Genomic DNA, 19929 nt, shown 5'->3' with positions numbered 1-19929 from the left:
ATGCTAAAATGAAAAGTTGAGCTTAAAAACAGGCCCTGGCTGTGGTCTAATGTATTGGGTTAAGAGTAGGGGGTGTTTGGGGGGAATTGTTTGATCATCAGTTTCTCATTAAATACTAACAATAGTGTTCCTTGCGCACAATTTGTGCGTTTTGTGCTACATCTCGTTGAGATTGTTAGTGATTGGTGCACGCTGTATCTGGGGCAGCTGGGGGCGCGCAGCGAGCTGCAAAAATGTTGCGCGTTCAAGGGAGAAAAAAAAAATTCGGAGTCTGCGCAGTTCCGTTGTTCTCGACACTCCGAACTTTCGGGAGAACCGACGGGAGGAAGGAGGGGAGGGAGAGAACAACGCCATTTTCCCTGGTAATTATTTTCAACATATTGAGTAATTTTTAACACCGCACAGCGCGAGGGATTCTCGATAACAGACCGCGCGCGTGATTTATCGCAGCAATGCGTGTAACACTGATAGCTACGATGCGAAAAAAAGCGTAGCAGCGGACATTTCGTACTCGAGCTCGACTACCAGTAGTTGTGTAACGTTTGCCGTTACCCGGCGCGCAAACACAACACGCCGCGTTGTAGACGCGCGTTTAAGTCCTCGATAAATCCACGTATGTTTTCCGAAACTCGCCGCGGATTCCGGTGTCGCCGTTACAACGTAACGCAGTGTGTGACGTTAGCGCACAGCGATGGCGGAATCGGTCAGGGCTGCTCCTTGTGTGAGCCGCCAGGCACGAGCGGCAGGGAGAAGAGGCAGGCACGAGCTCAACAAAGACGGGAAGATCACCGCTGATTAGCTCAGACGGACCACGTGGTCAGAGCAAACGCAATGTTCATTTAAATCATCTCAGATTAAGAAGTTCTTAATGTAGCACAGCTTGACTAGCCTAACAAGGTAAACTATGTCTTTCCTTCAATAACTATGTGAGTAGAAATAAAAAAACAAAACACTATAATTCAGACACCAAATGTGTTATTTACGTTTGAAATAGCTTTGGCTCCTGAAGAAGAAGAAGAAGAAGAAGAGCAGAATGATTCACACTTCCATTCACTTGATGTCCCCACAGTGGTGCATGTGTGGGGAGAAGACTGCTGGAACCTGGATGTGGAATTTGTTTTCCGGTCCAGAAAAGTGCACGTGACCATCAGTCATTATTGAAGCACAAAAATATAAATATTCAGAGTCGGTGCTTATTTCTCTGGGCCCTGTGCAGTCCGCTCAGGGGTCACACTGAAGAGGGTTAGACTGAGATGTGTCAGTCCAGAGTATGATCAGCTGATATTCCAACAGTGCTGACTAACACTACACCAACCTCCTCGTACTCGGATACGAGATGCAACGATGGCTTTCTGCAAGCTACGGTCGTGAAACACCATTCAGACGTATAGAACGGTCACAGTTCAGTCGGACAAATCCCAACTTTTCAACGGTAATGTTGTGTAGATATTTAAGGGCGTGTGTACAAAAGTGTACGAGGGCTTTTGTGAAGAAATTAAAATGTTTTAATATAATTTTTACTCTAAAAAGCAGCTTTATGGATGGACCAGCAAAACTTTACTCATCTCTGGGTGTAATTCTTCTCTGAGGTATTTGTTAGGAGGCAGACACATATTAAAACAACCGTACTTCTGTTTCTTTGGGATGTTCAATTCACAGTATTTGTGTTGTTTTCTACTCCAGCCATGGCGTGTTTTTTTTTCTTTTTTCCATTGTGGTGAATGGAGTTTTTTCCACATTGTTTGTAGTAAAGACCACCCAAACCGAGACCAGCTTGTGACCGAGACAGAGAGTCCCACGCTGCGCGACTCGCCTACGATAAAATGTGCAGCGTGCTCACCAGAGGCCCTCCTCAAGTGGATCTGGTAGAGCCACATTCGCATTAAAAATTCCTCTGACAGACCAAACTATTCACAAACTATTGTAGAGAATGTACTAATGACAAGCCTTGTTTTAAATCTAGAAAGTAGAACAACAGTCAACATTTAAAAAGCCGCAAATACCTGAGATGTATTGAAGCCCGGCGACTCGTTCAATTAGTACAAAATAATAGAAGTAATTTTGAGGCACAGGACCCGGCTTGAAATGAAACAAAGAGAGGTCTTTGTCCAAAACGGAGTGATGAAAGGCATCAGATGAGGAAGATGACTCCCAACTCTTGGGATTAGACGTCGGGCCTTTGGAGACGTTGGTGCACAGAGTGTGTTGCTGCTTCTAGTGGAGAGTGAGGGGATCGCTGTGACTCAGCTAAAAAGAAATCAACAGTAAATCTATGTTTGTAATCTACATTTGTAGTAGGGCCTGCTACCGGCCTCCTCTTCCCTACTTGTTGTTATTGAAAAGTTGTGCAATCCTGGCTCTGAAACATGCTTTTATTCATCTTGATAAAGAAAAAACAACACGTTTGCACTTGAATGCTGTTTTCTACTGCCACCAAGTGTCGGACAACATGACCCACATTGTGTTTGTTATTTACATTTGCTGTGTTTACGGATGAAACTGTTCATTTCACTGGTAATCGTTCAGGTTCGGTAAAAATGAATAAATAAGAAAATGATGCATTATTGATATTTCCTCATTTGACAGATACTCGTCCAAAGCAACATTTAAGAGTTTGAAAGTACAGGCGTCATTTTCAGAGTGTGTCACCAAAAAGCATGTTAATAATTTACTATGTTCTGACCATGAACGCTGTTGATCCAAGTAGTTGTACTCATATTTGTGTTGACTTAAAGTCACTCCGTTCATCTTTTAACGTTGACTTTTCCTCTTCTTGCATCCAGACTGGCAGCTGGATCACAACCAGGCAGACCAGGAATTTAGAGTCGGCTACAAACTGAGTTGTAGAAGACCGTCAGAAGAGGAGGAGGAGGAGGAGGAGGAAGAAGAGGAGAAGGAGGTGGTGGAGCCATGTCGGCCTCGTGGCGTGAGGACGATGAAGAGTTGAAGGCGGGAGGAGTGAGAGGAGGGTCGAGACTCAAACCCAGGTTCTCCTTCAATGAGGTCAAACTGCTGCTGGAGGCGGTGAAGAGGAACAGATACATCATCCTCAGTGAGTAGGAAGGAGTGTGTGTGTGTGTGTGTGTGTGTGTGTGTGTGTGTGTGTGTGTGTGTTGGCTGACACTAGGACAGGGTTTCCACAGTCAATTCATTCCTGGAAAAGTTACAAAATTAGAGAAAGTGACCTATGATGTCGCTCCAGCCTGTGAGACGTGTGAGCGTTAGACGGGACCGTTAGACGGGACCGTTGGACGTGACCTGGACTGACGATGTCTCTCCATGTAGGGAAGTTCAACCAAGGAGTGTCGGCCGAAGCCAAGAAACAGACCTGGGCTGAAATCACCAATCAGATCAACAGTCTGGGAGAGAATCACAGAGAGGTTTGTTGTGATCTCTGTCTATTCCTAGTCATGTTAGTGATAATTCACAGGCTTTTTATTCTTCTTTGATTTGTCCATTTGGAACAACTTGCATTTGTTAACAGGTTATAACTGATCCTTCCTTCTCAGATCCTTTTAATTATCCATTGAAGCCGTTTGAGGTCAAATTGTCCATTTAACTCAGTAGAGAAACATCCAAAATTAGAAAAATCAGAGATTTGAATCATTTTGTCTTGCAGAAGTATGATTTTCTGTCCTGTTGACCGTCTCACGACCCCTCAGATGTATCTTGTGAGTCCTTTGGGGGCCCCGGAGGATGAATCTAGTAGCGTTGCTTTTTTGGATGGATCAGTGTGTGTCACGGTGACAGGCTTTTTGAAGGAGGTTTAAATGTCTCACAGGTGCGTCAGATCATGAAGAAATGGGCGGACCTCAAATGTGACGGAAAGCGACGCGCCATAGCCCTCCGGGGCCCCAACGGCAGCAACGTGCGGAAGAAGAACCTGGGCCCCGTGGAGAGGATGGTCAACAAGATACTGATGATGAGTCCTCGAGGAGGTGAGGACATGAATGGTACTGTGGTGAGTGTGAAAGCCTCACTACAGAGTAGAAGGAGGCACAACGTAGAATCTGATATTGAGTTCAATTTCTCCTGATTTCTGTTTTGGAAAAATGAGATTTTAGTGTCAGAATGTTTGTGGCTTGTGAAAATAAATTAATACATATTCACTGAATGAACTAGTGTCCGTTTGTCGGTTGTCAGGTGGCGACAGTGATGTGGAATTTGGCGACGACGAAGACTTCTCAAAGCTGTACGGTAAAGGCCCGCCGGTCAACCCCCCCTCCTACTCCTACCTCAGCCTGACGGACAGTTCCCATTCTATACCCGGAGGAGCCCCCTACGACCTGTCTCCTCTCTCCTCGCCGGAGAAGGAACCCGGTGGTGAGTACAGCTGGATAGAAAGAAACGCACGGCGACGGGGGGCGGGGGGCGGGGCGTGGTTCTTGTGTCCACTGGTGTGATGTGCACAGTTTTCATCCAGTAGGAAGGAGACGGGGACGAAATCTCAGACGGGGGAGAAAAAAAAGACAAGCAAAGAAAACTTGTTTGCACTTTTGCACTACAAGACACAGACGGACTCTAATGTCCCGGTTTACCTCAGTGCCGAGGACAGCAGATTTAATGCATGTTGAATTTCTCTTCTACTATGTTGCCGTCAAGTTTTGAGGTATTCTACCTTTTTCAGCATTGCAACATTTCTAACTGCTGCTTGACGATGTTTTGCAGGCGATGCTTTCCACTCCTCCTCTGATTTTGACCTGGCTGACGATGGAGGTAAGACTGTAGTTTGATACAGCTGCTGTTTTCTGTAGTAGTAGTAGTAGTAGTAGTAGTAGTAGTAGTAGTAGTACTAGCAGCAACTGAAAGACCCCAGAAATGCTACAGATTTCTGATTGAATCATGTTTCTAATCTGTGTCCCTCTGCGGTCTACCAGATGGTACCATGGACTATGAAGAAAACGACGACTCCATGTTCTCCTCCTACCCTTCCTCTCTTCCCCCACCCTCCTCAACCTCCCTGGACCCCCTGCCTGACAACGCCCTGCTGAGGATGAAGCCAGTCCACACCTACTCCCGGAACCACAGCCAGAACCACCCGTCCCCCAAACCCTCCTCCTCTGCGGCCGCCGCCTCCTCGCCTTTCCCTCCCGCGTCTGATTCGGACGCCGCCTCGTCCTCTGCCGCCCCTCCCCCGTCACAGTCCCCGCCGAGCTCCAGCACGACCGCCTCCTCCCTCCCTGCTCCTTCCTCTGTCGCAGCCAATACCTGTGCCCCTCACCCTGCGCCTCCCTCTTCCTCCAGCCAACCCCCTCCCGGTGCCCCCGCTCTCACCGCTGCTGTATCTTCCTCCTCTGCTGCTTCTAGCGCGACCTCGTCTTCCAACTCTCACGAACCTTCCCCCTCCTCCTCCTCGGCCCTCCCGCCCAACCGCCCCTCCGCCTCGGGCTCCAACCTGTCCGACCCTCTCCCGGCCGGAGCGTCCTCCCGCAGGGCCCAGGACCACGTGGCGCAGATGGCCTCTCAGGGCCTCCAGCAGCAGCGGGCCAGCAGGATGCTCCTGACCTCGGTGTCTCAGTCTCTGGAGATCTTGGCTCAGTCCGTCCAGCTGCTGGTGGAGAGCCAGCAGGAGTTTGTGCAGGAGTCTCTGCTGCTGCAGAGGGAGACGGTGGACATTCTGAGGGATTTCTCCAACACGGCGCTGACCATGCTGAGAGACAAGTCCAGCGGCGGACAACTGGCGACACATCACCCTCCCACTGCGCACTTCTGAGAAATGGAGACGGACAAAGTAGTAGGTTTACAAAATCAAGCAAGGGCATGAAGCCACAAGCTAAGCGCAGGCGAGTTTCGGCAGAGGGAGCAGATTTCTTGTGATTTAAACATCCATCTTGTTGGCGCGGTCTTGGAAGACACCGCTGACTTGACATTACTAGCCACTTTGGCTGCCGGACAGGAACACGGGGTGAAGTGTTGCCCCAGAGGCACGGACTCGTGGCGCTGTGGGCCGTGAGCTCATAGGCTGCTCATTCATGTGCCTGAATCTCGTTAGTCAGCAGGCTCCTGTGTTCTCCACACTGCAACTAGCATATTAAAGGAGGTGTTTTGAGCTGCTCAACCCCCCCCCCCCCCTCCCCCCCTTAAGCATTTCCACACAAACAGATCTACTGAGTGTATTTTGTACTTGTGCACTGGGACACTTGGTTTAACTCACTGACTTGAGAGGGAATGAACAAAGTAACTGTAATATTTGACTGTTGGAATCTCAACCGGAGTAACGGCCGGTTTGGTGTTGTGCTCAAGGGCAGCGCGGCAGGAGCTGTTGCGACGGAGAAGCATGCTGACGTCGTCCTTATCACAACAGGAAGTGGTTGCGATAAGGACGACATGAGCAGGCAACAACTACTTTGACACTTTTTTTTTTTTTAATAATAAATCATTTTAACACAATTGACGTTTTGGTAATATTTAACAGCTTTCACGTGGCATTCAAGAGAAAACAAGTCTGTCATGCAGTGGAGGAAGGAAAGCATTACATTGTTTGCTGTTTAAAGTTATTAATGGAAATCTCGAGGTGGGACTTCACTACCAACCACAGGTAGAAGCTTTAAGACTAGCCGGCCACCACGGCCTGTGACGAAGCAACGGTTAGTTAAATAACGCAGGTTTAACGCTGAATGAGCTCCAGCTAACGCTTGATCCTTAACCTTTCAGTTCTGTCATGAGCACTTCTGGAAATACATCGACGACTTCAACGTCCGACTTCTTTACGAAATAGCGGTTCATGAAAGATACTGGTGTTATTTAGACACACCTGCGCTTTAGACGGCGATAAACAAGCATGAGACTCAGTGGGGATCCAGAGAGACGTGTCTGAAGGAAGTGTTAGTATGATGGAAGTTCTGCTGCCCACACTGGAGAAGGTGTTCTCTGTCCAGCTCGTTGTGTTGCGTTGTGAGTCTGCAGACGCACCCTTCACTAACACCAGGCTGTGTGATGTTTCCAACGACCAAACTCTGAGAATAAAGACGTTATTGTGAAAAGAAGAAGAACCTGTTTGCGGAGTATTTCTCTAGATTTTGGGCCGTTTTTGTAGGAATGCGAGTGAAAGTAGAAGTCTGGTGATATTTTCTAGTCGTCGACAAATCTCCGAACAAAAAGACCCAAAGCAACGGTCTAAAGGCCGGTGGTCGGTCCAAAGGTTCTGCTCCTGATCACCAAAGTCACGGACTACGAATGGAGGCCGTAAAAAGAAAGGAGAACACACTGGAGTCCAATCTCCCGTCTGTCACATGCACAGTAACTCACGTCACTCTCTTCTGAACCAGACGCATACACACAATCTTCAACATATTTTAGGAATATAGTGGGTTCTGTAGACGGAGGTGTCGCAGGGAGCTCGTCACATGCTGTCTGTCTGTCTGTCTGCCTGCCTGTCTGTCTGTCTGAGCATCTGTCACCTGTGCTGCTGTCGAACATCCAACGGATCCACTGCTTTGAACAGATGAGGCATCTGTCCACGAGTGGCCAGTTTGTTTGGGTGTCCGCTGCACATTTTTGTTCTGTTTCGTTGTCATGACTCGTTACACTATCAGCAGAATGTAAAGTACAGTTTGGTTTACTTGTGTTCATGCAGGGTCAGACCGGGAGGTCAGTCGATAAGGTGAACAAATCCAAAAAAGGGCAGAGCAGGGACAGTAACGAGCGCGACGGCTCGGCGGTAACGCAAAGGAGAACCTGTCGGGGAACAAGTGCCGGACAACGGACCTGAAGAGTGAGGGACTGGTGCCGGTCTGCAGGTGAGACGGGCGTGGACGACCAGGTGAGGACAGGGTGAGAAGAGCAGGACCTGAAACCAGCGCAGAGTTAGAGAAACGGACCGGATGAACACAATCTAAGATGAGGTGGAATTTGTGACGCTGATGGTGTTGCTCAACACATGAATTCAGATAAGTATCACTCCGCACGTCTTCCTGTTAAGTATTACTAAAAAGTATTAATATTAGGTGTTATTTGAGATTACTCATAGCTCCAGTATGAAGTATTTCACGCCCTGAGAGAAAGAACATAAGTTACAGTGTTGTGATTGCCCGAGGAAATAGAAACCCCTCAGAGGGCTGGACTTGACTCTGGTCCTGATTAAGAGACAGAGACAGCAAACGAAGAAGACACAGGGACCGGACCGCTGAGAGGACATGGATCACAGAGTGCTGGTGGTGTTTCTGTCGCTCTGGAGCTCAGGTAAGACTCTGGTTTAATGACGGACGTTTGTATTCGTAATCTCACTGATGAGCAGCTACAACAGTGTGTTATATGAGCAATTAAAATGAACAATGTATTAAAACATACGGTATAAATCCTGTACAGATGACAAACATCAGTTTAAAGGATTAATATATCTATTTTATTATCTCATTAAATCAGAAAATCAATTAACCCATCTTACTAATTCTGTATGGATTCAGTGTTATGGATTTGATGGATAGGTTATGGTTTGGTTAAAAAACAGAGGAAACAAAACACATTCTTTGTGTAGGAGAAACATCTTTTCAGAGGCTTTTATTTATTTAGTTTCATTGCATTTGTTAGTTTTTAAACCTTACATGTGCAGTAATAAGTACATGTGAAGGTAACAAACTCATCTAGTGCTGCAGCGCCACCTGCTGCACAATGTCGGTGTGTTCAGGGAGCTCTGTTAATGTTACGCTGTAGCGGACAGCCACAGAATGTCTATGACATCTGAAGTAATACGCTTTGTTCAGAGACTACCCTCAGGAAGCTGTAGGTCACTCAGTGGTGAGACTCAGTTTACCATGGACAAACTCAAGACAGGCGTTTGGGTCAATCGTGGCATGTTTGATGACCCCATCTTTCTGGTTAGGACCGGGGTTGGCAGCCTTTACTATCCAAAGACATGTTTTGCGCTACTTTTCACTAAATCAAATGTCTGGAGCTGCAAAAGCTATTTGATATCACAGCTTCTAAAGTTTTTATATATGTAAAAAAAAATATATATAGTTTGTTGTATTTATGAAATTGTAGAATAATTGACATGTTGCCATTTTCAGTGACAGTATCACCTCAAACTCAAAGATAAGGTGTTTCTTTTGAAAGATTGTCCTGGGCAAAAAAAATAAAAAATTTCCATGTCAAAGCCTGTTTTGTGCCAATATGTACATTAACCTTTTAAATAAAGAAATTTCCACTTGACAATTTTCTATTCAAATGCTTTGTTCCGTAATTCCTATTGCTTTGAGCAGACATAAGGCACCATTAGTGAAACTTAAAATAAAGCCAAGAAATAAGATGTAGCTGCAGACTTTGACCCAGGGGAGTCAACATATGATCAGTTTCAGAGTTTTCTAGTCTGGCATCACGGTAATCAAAATTTGTGCCACCTTGAGGTGGGGTAATTGAAAAAAAAGTCATTTTGTGCCTGTACCGATAGCGGAGCTTTACTTCCCAGGTCGCTTTCGCTGCATTTAAGACATTTCAACAAAGCTGCAATCCTGCATCAATACAGTAGAAGTGAATACATTCAAAACAAAATCAGGTCAATACACATACAGACCAATGCTGCTGAATATTTGACCCAAATTGATATTTTGTAAGTTAGCCTTCTAAAACACAATCTGAAAGATTCCCATGGATCTTTCAGGTCAGGATCTGGATTAATGGTGCACTTGGTCAAACCCCCACTCAAACTCCCCTCCCCAGAGAAATAAGGAAACTAAAATATCATTAAAAAGTTTTATTCAAAGCAGATATAAAAGTACGTACAAGCAGAAAGAACTTAAGATGCAAAATCAACTCTTCTGCACCCTAAACCCTACGGTTTGAAGCCGGCCAGGGAGAGGTTGCCCTTGGCGCCCAGGCCGTCGGCCAGGGAGAGGTTGCCCTTGGCGCCCAGGCCGTCGGCCAGGGAGAGGTTGCCCTTGGCGCCCAGGCCGTCGGCCAGGGAGAGGTTGCCCTTGGCGCCCAGGCCGTCGGCCAGGGAGAGGTTGCCCTTGGCGCCGTCGGCCAGGGAGAGGTTGCCCTTGGCGCCGTCGGCCAGGGAGAGGTTGCCCTTGGCGCCGTCGGCCAGGGAGAGGTTGCCCTTGGCGCCGTCGGCCAGGGAGAGGTTGCCCTTGGCGCCGTCGGCCAGGGAGAGGTTGCCCTTGGCGCCGTCGGCCAGGGAGAGGTTGCCCTTGGCGCCGTCGGCCAGCGAGAGGTTGCCCTTGGCGCCGTCGGCCAGCGAGAGGTTGCCCTTGGCGCCGTCGGCCAGCGAGAGGTTGCCCTTGGCGCCGTCGGCCAGCGAGAGGTTGCCCTTGGCGCCGTCGGCCAGCGAGAGGTTGCCCTTGGCGCCGTCGGCCAGCGAGAGGTTGCCCTTGGCGCCGTCGGCCAGCGAGAGGTTGCCCTTGGCGCCGTCGGCCAGCGAGAGGTTGCCCTTGGCGCCGTCGGCCAGCGAGAGGTTGCCCTTGGCGCCGTCGGCCAGCGAGAGGTTGCCCTTGGCGCCGTCGGCCAGCGAGAGGTTGCCCTTGGCGCCGTCGGCCAGCGAGAGGTTGCCCTTGGCGCCGTCGGCCAGCGAGAGGTTGCCCTTGGCGCCGTCGGCCAGCGAGAGGTTGCCCTTGGCGCCGTCGGCCAGCGAGAGGTTGCCCTTGGCGCCGTCGGCCAGCGAGAGGTTGCCCTTGGCGCCGTCGGCCAGCGAGAGGTTGCCCTTGGCGCCGTCGGCCAGCGAGAGGTTGCCCTTGGCGCCGTCGGCCAGCGAGAGGTTGCCCTTGGCGCCGTCGGCCAGCGAGAGGTTGCCCTTGGCGCCGTCGGCCAGCGAGAGGTTGCCCTTGGCGCCGTCGGCCAGCGAGAGGTTGCCCTTGGCGCCGTCGGCCAGCGAGAGGTTGCCCTTGGCGCCGTCGGCCAGCGAGAGGTTGCCCTTGGCGCCGTCGGCCAGCGAGAGGTTGCCCTTGGCGCCGTCGGCCAGCGAGAGGTTGCCCTTGGCGCCGTCGGCCAGCGAGAGGTTGCCCTTGGCGCCGTCGGCCAGCGAGAGGTTGCCCTTGGCGCCGTCGGCCAGCGAGAGGTTGCCCTTGGCGCCGTCGGCCAGCGAGAGGTTGCCCTTGGCGCCGTCGGCCAGCGAGAGGTTGCCCTTGGCGCCGTCGGCCAGCGAGAGGTTGCCCTTGGCGCCGTCGGCCAGCGAGAGGTTGCCCTTGGCGCCGTCGGCCAGCGAGAGGTTGCCCTTGGCGCCGTCGGCCAGCGAGAGGTTGCCCTTGGCGCCGTCGGCCAGCGAGAGGTTGCCCTTGGCGCCGTCGGCCAGCGAGAGGTTGCCCTTGGCGCCGTCGGCCAGCGAGAGGTTGCCCTTGGCGCCGTCGGCCAGCGAGAGGTTGCCCTTGGCGCCGTCGGCCAGCGAGAGGTTGCCCTTGGCGCCGTCGGCCAGCGAGAGGTTGCCCTTGGCGCCGTCGGCCAGCGAGAGGTTGCCCTTGGCGCCGTCGGCCAGCGAGAGGTTGCCCTTGGCGCCGTCGGCCAGCGAGAGGTTGCCCTTGGCGCCGTCGGCCAGCGAGAGGTTGCCTGAGCTCTTGCTTTCAACAACAACTTTCAGGAGGACAGCTGACACATTAACATCCACTTCCTTGGTTTCCAGTTCCACTGAAATAAAGTCATTCGATTAACAAACAATTAAATTCTGTGTTCATAGACTTAATGCAAACACTTGCTCTCAATATTTGCCTTAAATATATACATGTTTTACTACAACAAAAGTACATGTATTGAACTCTTACAGTGTCCGATGATAAATACACAAGCTTGTATTTTTCCAATAGGATTAAGCAGAACCTGCTCACCTTTTTTATACTCTCGCAGAGACATGGACTTATGTGAATGGTGGAGTGTAAGGGCCTTCTTTATGGAGAAGTCATTGGGAGGCAGATCTATAGTAGGAAGGAAATGTAATGTCAGGAAAAAGCTCAGGAAATCTCAAATATTCACCAATATTCTTACCTCTCATTCTCCTCTGCAGCCCATTATCACTGCTTTCAGTTGAGCCACCAACAGGCAAACAGGAGCCTATGGACACAGTAGTTGCTGTTCATCAAATCTTTTTTGCCATTTTATGCCACATAAGACAAACTTGTCACTGCTAAATGGCATTTCAGAAATTAGCATGCCTATATTTTGCTATATTCAACTAACAATTTCTTGAACACAAGCTTCAAGCAGAACAACTATAAATACCTTTGGTCAGCCAGACAGTCAGCACGCAAATGAACAAGTTCCAAAAAGCTCCCATCGCTTCAGTCACCAACAGAACATGTTGCCTGTACCACATGGCAGGTTAAATAACCCCATTGTGCAGGTGTCACAGCTGTTGCTGATCAGCTCTAATTGGCTCTCTCTTCAGAGAGTCAGTGCTAGTTGAGATTCAGACCTTTCCTGTGAAAAATGTTATACAATCTATCGGATCATAAAACTCTGAGAATGTTGTATTCATGAATTGTACGACTGTTTTTTGATGTATGTTAAGAGCAATCATAATTTTAAACAGATAGATTGATCAATAAAGCCTGGGACCCCCACTGACAATCTCTTACAGCTACACCTTTTCTCTATCAATATACACTTGACACTGTAATATCATACTTGTTTTCACATACTCTTATTTGTTTGTTTGTTTATCATATTTTATTTTCCTTTTTTATGTATTATTTATGTATTATACTTCCTTGAATGTGTAGTGTAATTGGCAATAAACACTTTCTGATTGTGATTCCTCCAGAGCTCAGGCTACGACGTTCTCTTAAAACACTTATAATAAGTATGGCTCCATCTGCTGGGGTAGTATAATCATTATTAAAACTCATTTGTATTGATGTCTCGTTAACCCTTTACAAGAGGAACACAGATACTGACCTCTGTTGGCGGTAAAAGGAGATATAACACATATCTGTGTGTGTATATATATATATAATGAGATGTATAGAGTGCTGCACAGGCTTTGATACAAACGGAGTGGAAACACGACCAACAGGCACAGACTGACGCTGCAGGACAAAACACTGCAAACTATTTAAAAGCCATTGAATGAACCATGAAGTAAACATAATAACTTTTAACTGAGCAAAGAGTCGGGAGGCTAATATTCTATTTTTCCCTTAAAGAGAATGAAATCAACAAACAACAAGACCGGTAATATTAACATCGTTATGTGATTTAAAAAAAAATACAAGATTAAAAGCAAGAAGAAATTAAAGTACATGAATTGTAAATAATAAATATAAACTATTTATTTAAACAGTTTTATGTATTTAAATGAAAGGTTAGTACATTCAAGCTCAGATATTTTCTAACATACTTACACCTCATGCCAGTTCTTTTGCAGATTTTAAATATATATATATGTATATATACAACATAAAACACTTTCAAAAAGCATTAAAAATAGATGGGGTTTTATGAATTTGGCTTTGTGTATATAACATTTTTTATTTTCCTTAAAAAATTGTTGCTAATCAGCAGATGTTCTGGTTTATCGTACATGACGACAATAAATCACTTTGTCAAACCATTTTAAAAATGTTTTTCCCCAACGTAGGGCGAGACAACAGGAAGTGAAACACGCTCCTACTTTCAATATCTGCATTGAAAAAGGAGTTCACAGTAATTGATTGAGCCAACGACAAGAGCACAACCATGATGATCACCTATTTAGCAGACATTTGAGTTCCCTTTATCGTGCCTGTTTATTCTCTTCTTCCTCTCCTCAGGGCTCTGTGAAGAAGACACAAGCAGTTCAGGTAAACAGCAAAGAAAAAGAAAAGACATCGGAGAACCCACGTCTTGTTTTGCACGTTAAAAAAAAAAAGAATGATTTGTGTGTCTGTTCAGCAGTGCCTGATGATGTCAGGTTGGTGGGAGGAGCCAGCCGCTGTGCCGGTAGACTAGAGATGAAACTCCAAGGAGAGTGGAAACCAGTGGACAAACAGCTCTACGACAGCAAATATCAGCAGCTGACAGGGGCGGCTGAAGTGTGCAGACGGCTCAACTGTGGTTCTGTTGTTTCATTACAAAGACCGCCGGCTTCCCGTCTTGTGATTGAGATAAATGACATTTTAAATTCTGACTTGGTCCACCACTCGACTCAAGATTCTTTTTCCAAGTTGGAGATCACCTGCTCAGGTCAGTGTCACTAACTGAACAGCTACTTCCTCAGTTCACTTTCCTCCTTCATCACTGTGGTGAAGGAAGGAATACGAACCATGTGAGCGCAGTCTGAACTAGTTTAATCAAAGAATCGAACTTAGGGCCCCTCCACAGGATGGGGCCTCATGTTAGCTATTTGTACAAAATGTGTTGTTTGTACACATAGCACATGGTAGAGGCTTTCTGATCTGATCTGACTCTCCTATTGTGAGGATGACAATATCTGTCAGTTCCTTCCTAAAAGGTTACAAATGACTGTGTTCTGATCTGATGCAACTTGTATTTTTAAGAGATCAATCATTTAATATTCAGCTGTAAAGTCAGAAAGCAGATTAACAAAAGAACTTCAGAATGAGTCTCATATGGTTCAGTGTTATCTGATCTGATCCACACTTAAGTAAGTTACTCTCTCTCTCTCTCTCTCTCTCTCTCTCTCTCTCTGTCTCTCTCTCTCTGTGTCTCTCTCTCTCCCTCTCTCTCTCTCTCTCTCTCTCTCTCTGTGTCTCTCTCTCTCTCTATCTATCTGTCTCTCTCTCTCCATCTCTCTCTCTCTCTCTCTCTCTCTCTCTCTGTGTCTCTCTCTCTCTCTCTCTCTCTCTCTCTCTCTCTCTCTCTCTGTGTCTCTCTCTCTCTCTATCTATCTCTCTCTCTCCCTCTCTCTCTCTCTCTCTCTCTCTCTCTCTCTCTCTGTGTCTCTCTCTCTCTCTATCTATCTGTCTCTCTCTCTCCATCTCTCTCTCTCTCTCTCTCTCTCTCTCTCTCTCTCTCTCTCTCTGTGTCTCTCTCTCTCTCTCTCTGTGTCTCTCTCTGTGTCTCTCTCTCTCTCTCTCTCTCTCTCTCTCTCTCTCCAGACTCTGTCAGGCTGGTGAATGGAACTGGTCTGTGTTCAGGCAGACTGGAGGTGAAGTCTAACCAGTCTGACCAGTCGTGGTCCTCAGTGTGTGAAGATGACTTTGACCAGCAGGATGCAGAGGTGGTCTGTAGGGAGCTTGGCTGTGGGACTCCTTCAGTCCTCCAGGGGGCGCTCTACGGAGACCTGGAGGATCCAATGTGGACCAAAGAGTTCCAGTGTGGAGGCCAGGAGTCTGCTCTCCTGGACTGTGACAGCTCAGTTAGAAACACCTGCTCTTCTGGAAAAGCTGTTGGACTCACCTGCTCAGGTAGAACAAAACCTCACAAGCAGACAGAGTGATGGTCCATTCCAGCTTTGCTTGAAGCGTTCTGCCTTCTTCCCGCCCAGAACCAGGTGGTGTCAGGCTGGTTGGAGGAGCCAGCCGGTGTGACGGCACGCTGGAGATGAAACAACAGGGCGAGTGGAAACCAGTGGACGGGCCGGACTGGATCCTGAGATCAGCAGGCTCAGTGTGTGACGAGCTGGACTGCGGCTCTGCTGTTTCAACCACAAAAAGATGGGAGTCCACACCGAGAGAATTTTGGGGAATCAAATCTGACTGTGATGCATCTTCACTGATGGAATGTTTTCCATCACTTAAGCATTCCTCTAAAGTCCTAGAGATAACCTGCTCAGGTAACACCATGTATGATCATCTATACAGTGTCACACATCTGTCACACATCTGTCTGTTGTTTAAGCGCTTTAAATGATGGAGAAATATGTTAATTTACTGGAAGGCTGTCTCTCTCTCTCTATCTCTCTGTCTCTCTCTCTCTCTCTCTCTCTCTCTTTCTCTCTCTCTCTCTCTCTCTCTCTCTCTCTCCAGACTCTGTCAGGCTGGTGAATGGAACTGGTCTGTGTTCAGGCAGACTGGAGGTGAAGTCTAACCAGTCTAACCAGTCGTGGTCCTCAGTGTGTGAGGATGACTTTGACCAGCAGGATGCAGAGGTGGTCTGTAGGGAGCTTGGCTGTGGGGCTCCTTCAGTCCTCCAGGGGGCACTCTACGGAGACTTGGAGGCTCCAATGTGGACCAAAGAGTTCCAGTGTGGAGGCCATGAGTCTGCTCTCCTGGACTGTGACAGCTCAGGCTCAGCTAGAGACGCCTGCTCACCTGTTGGACTCACCTGCTCAGGTAAAAGAGGAGCTGAAGCTTTGATTTAACAACTCTCGTATTTCACATCACTTTTTTTTTCTGTCCCTAACAATTCACCTGTCTTTGTTCAGACCCTGATGATGTCAGGTTGGTGGGAGGAGCTAGCCGTTGCGCTGGTGGACTGGAGTTGAAACACCATGGAGACTGGAAAGCAGTGGACAACCCAGACTCTACCTGGGACCTAAAGGTAGCGGCTGTAATATGTCGATGGCTGGACTGTGGCTCATGTATTTCAACAGGGAAGAGATCTCATTCCTCAGAACAGTCAGTGTGGTGGATCAGCTCTTCCTGTGTCCGGGCTAAACCTGCACTGAAGGAGTGTGTGACAACAGGGTATGAGTTCAGCACTACCAGCCTGGAAATCACCTGCTCAGGTAACTATTAATGACACCGACGTTTAAGGGGATGTTACGTTATATTGCTTTGCCTCGGCTGTTGCTAACGCAACCCAGACCGCCCAAAATGATCTCTCTCTCTCTCTCTCTCTCTCTCTCTCTCTCTCTCTCTCTCTCTCTCTCTCTCTCTCTCTCTCTCTCTGTCTCTCTCTCCAGACTCTGTCAGGCTGGTGAATGGAACTGGTCTGTGTTCAGGCAGACTGGAGGTGAAGTCTAACCAGTCTAACCAGTCTGACCAGTCTAACCAGTCGTGGTCCTCAGTCTGTGAAGATGACTTTGACCAGCAGGATGCAGAGGTGGTCTGTAGGGAGCTTGGCTGTGGGGCTCCTTCAGTCCTCCAGGGGGCGCTCTACGGAGACCTGGAGGCTCCAATGTGGACCAAAGAGTTCCAGTGTGGAGGCAATGAGTCTGCTCTCCTGGACTGTGACAGCTCAGGCTCAGCTAGAGACGCCTGCTCACCTGTTGGACTCACCTGCTCAGGTAAAAGAGGAGCTGCTTTGGTTTTGCTGGACTGGCTCACTTCCTCTACCACTTATTGTCATGTCTCTGTTCAGATCCAGACACTATCAGGTTGGGGGGAGAGGCCAGCCGCTGCGCTGGCACACTGGAGATGAGAAACCAGTTAGAGTGGAGACCAGTGGCTGACTGGGATTCTGGATGGGACCAGACGTCTGCTGACGTAGTGTGTAGAAAGCTGGATTGTGGTTCCGCTGTTTCAACAACTTTTACAGAAAATCCTTTCGACAGACAAGTGTGGTGGATCAAGTCCTCCTGTGTCCGGTCAGCAGCTGTACTGTTGGAGTGTGTAGTAACATCTGCTCTTGAAATCTATTCCGGCCTTGACATAATATGTTCAGGTAATATTGAACGATCGCATCTTAACGAGCGATAAAATCAAGCGTTGTCATTGAGGATGATTTGTGTGTTTTCAAGTCTCTGGGCTCTATTTCCACAGCTTAGTTTAGTTTAAATTATACTTTTTTGTTAACAGATTTGCTGGCTCAGCCAATCATCTCCCCCTCTCCCTCCACTAACGGGGTGTCCAAGGCCAAGCAGCAGGGGCTCCAGGTGCTCATGGGCTCCGACTTCACCATCGCGTGCTCTACCGAGCCACAGTACCCAGGAGGCTCCTTCCAGCTCATCTTCTCCACCTCCAACGCGGCGCGGAACTACACTCTGCCGGCGGTCAATCACTCCGCCCGTTTCCTGTTCCCTGCTGTTGACTCCGCCCACGGAGGGGAGTACCGCTGTGTTTACCGCCTCTATGTTTTCTCCCACAACTTCTCCTCTGAGAGCCGGCCGCTCCGTCTCACTGTCTCAGGTAACTTTACAGACAATCTGAGTTAAACACAAATGACGCTGACCACCTCAGCATGCAGCTCTACGTCACTACGTCTGTCTTACTCAGATAAATCTCACATTCCACACCAGAACCTAAAGCCCGTAACACCGATCGAACACTTAGTTTCCCGTAACAAGCGGTTTAGATAAATAGGGCAGGCCCATATTTCATCAAGGAGGTCGCGCCGTCTGCAACTACTTCAATGATCCCATTTGTCCCAGTGCCGCTTCCTCCACATCTGCTCCTTCTGTGGAGGAGGCCACGCCCACTCAGCGTGTCCTCACAACCCCACTTCTCCCTGACCTAGGTAAGCACCTTTTTGGCGCCCATTAACAGTACAGCCCTAGCAGCAGCACTTGAGAAACACCCTGAGCCGGCTTTCGTTCAGTTCCTAATCGAATTGTTTAAAGGAGGTTTCCACCACGGAATCTTCACAAACAACCATTAAGACCTTTAAGAAGTCATGGTTTTTAATCTGTTTCAGCTTCTCTCACTGAGTTGATCATCAGATCTGTTGTCCTCCTGCTGGGTATGATGTTTCTCATCGCTGCCCTCTGCTGCACCTCTAAGGTATGGAACATGTTTATTCACACAAGGTCTGCATGCTTTATTTAGAGTATATATATATAACATAATGTATTTAATTAGAAGAGACCGGATATTCTAGCAATAACGACTGTGTTTGCTGTCGTGTGTTTTCAGGTCAGCAGAAGCATCAGGACGAGAGGAGAACCTTTCTTTGGAGCCCGGAGAGAAGAGGAGTGAAGACAGTGAAAGCCTTCCAGTCTCAGATCGTCTTGAAGAGTACTTCAGTGGTTTTAGATGCATTTTAGACAGGTGTTGTTGTAAATGCTTCATGTCATTTTTACGCCTTCCATGTGGTGTGTATTTTATTTTTTTTCTTCCTCAAATACAAATTCCTCTGCTTGCTTTGGAAAAATAAAAACCTAATGAAATATAATAATTCTGTTTGTTTTTGCAATAATATTGTAGTCACTGCTTTGTTTTACTGATAAAAGATGAATTGATTAGAATGACTTATTACTATTTCCATTTCCTTTTTATTTGGAAATATACTTACATGTGCAATACAACCGTCACTTAACCTTCACTTAAACACAGTAATGTGTGACTTTTACTTTTTTAATAATAATAATGATGAAATGTGTTAAAATGTATGGTTCGTTTTTCTGCGGTCACTTTGCAGTAGAGACTTTATATCACTGGTTATCAAACATGTCTGTTTCTGTTTTTCTACACTGTGGTCCTTGGTCACTGTCAGCTCTCCTTTACACAACGGGGCTTTTGATCAGAATCATCAGTGATGTGCATCAAATGACTAAGTGAGTAAATAAAACAGAACTTTACTGTAATGCAGCCGTTCCAACCAGGAAAAGACACTTCTTCTGTATTATGATATTATGATATCCAAAATCTAAGACGATATCTTGTCTCATATCACAAGATTCTATGTTTTACCCATCAACGGTACTATAAATTAAAGTGATACAGGTTTGTAAATGAGAATTGTGTAACCATATTTTGGAGACAATAACTTGTTGATGATATGAATGAACAGTGGATAGATGGATGATGCTGCATGAGCAGTGTGAGAAGATTCTATAAATGATTTGATTTGTTTCTCTTCCACCGTAAAAATGGTAACATGGATTTCATATCTATTGTAAGTGAATGGATTGTAGTTAACTACAGCTCCCATGCACCATTAATAAAAAAATACTGTTGCTTTCAGGTCAGGAGGTGAGGTGAAGCGTTTGATATTTAAAAGACAAGGAGCTTAACTCTTGAGACTGTTGATCAGACAACATCATAATAATAATAATAATAATAATAATGATCATAATAATAAAACAGTGCTTTAAAAGGAAAGGTCTGAATCTCAACTAGCACTGACTCTCTGAAGAGAGAGCCAATTAGAGCTGATCAGCAACAGCTGTGACACCTGCACAATGGGCTTATTTAACCTGCCATGTGGTACAGGCAACATGTTCTGTTGGTGACTGAAGCGATGGGAGCT

The 19929-nt window shown here is 47.3% G+C and overlaps 4 protein-coding genes across 4 annotated transcripts; 3 read left to right on the top strand and 1 right to left on the bottom strand.

Annotated features, from left to right (window-relative positions):
• Positions 1-273: 273 nt before the first annotated feature.
• zgc:113149 (uncharacterized protein LOC541363 homolog) lies at positions 274-6249 on the top strand. The gene is made up of 7 exons (XM_068716494.1): positions 274-362; positions 2784-3052; positions 3286-3380; positions 3782-3938; positions 4144-4323; positions 4669-4716; positions 4878-6249. Exons 2-7 carry the CDS (start codon positions 2911-2913, stop codon positions 5711-5713), a joined length of 1458 nt encoding a protein of 485 aa, XP_068572595.1. The 5' UTR covers positions 274-362; positions 2784-2910; the 3' UTR covers positions 5714-6249.
• Positions 6250-8582: 2333 nt separating this feature from the next.
• Positions 8583-12204, bottom strand: LOC137887720 (polysialoglycoprotein-like). The gene is made up of 5 exons (XM_068730935.1): positions 12142-12204; positions 11908-11973; positions 11751-11837; positions 11416-11553; positions 8583-8632 (listed from the first exon to the last, which is right to left on the bottom strand). Exons 1-5 carry the CDS (start codon positions 12194-12196, stop codon positions 8583-8585), a joined length of 396 nt encoding a protein of 131 aa, XP_068587036.1. The 5' UTR covers positions 12197-12204.
• Positions 12205-13850: 1646 nt separating this feature from the next.
• LOC137868247 (CD5 antigen-like) lies at positions 13851-15557 on the top strand. Its single transcript, XM_068704936.1, has 4 exons — positions 13851-14082; positions 14958-15266; positions 15347-15468; positions 15516-15557. The coding sequence occupies exons 1-4, from the start codon at positions 13851-13853 to the stop codon at positions 15555-15557; spliced, it is 705 nt and encodes a 234-aa protein (XP_068561037.1).
• On the top strand, positions 15526-18826 carry LOC137887033 (scavenger receptor cysteine-rich type 1 protein M130-like). Its single transcript, XM_068729840.1, has 8 exons — positions 15526-15634; positions 15828-16133; positions 16226-16528; positions 16706-17029; positions 17104-17406; positions 17541-17870; positions 18376-18461; positions 18594-18826. Exons 1-8 carry the CDS (start codon positions 15577-15579, stop codon positions 18654-18656), a joined length of 1773 nt encoding a protein of 590 aa, XP_068585941.1. The 5' UTR covers positions 15526-15576; the 3' UTR covers positions 18657-18826.
• The last annotated feature ends 1103 nt before the right edge of the window (positions 18827-19929 follow it).

This window comes from Cebidichthys violaceus, unplaced genomic scaffold (genome assembly GCF_023349555.1).
Source record: "Cebidichthys violaceus isolate CVI_PGR_0920_01 unplaced genomic scaffold, fCebVio1.0.p SCAF_1, whole genome shotgun sequence".
In the NCBI taxonomy this organism is placed as follows: Eukaryota; Metazoa; Chordata; class Actinopteri; order Perciformes; family Stichaeidae; genus Cebidichthys; species Cebidichthys violaceus.
Note: the sequence above shows the minus strand (reverse complement) of the source record. Positions and strands in the feature narration are given on the sequence as shown.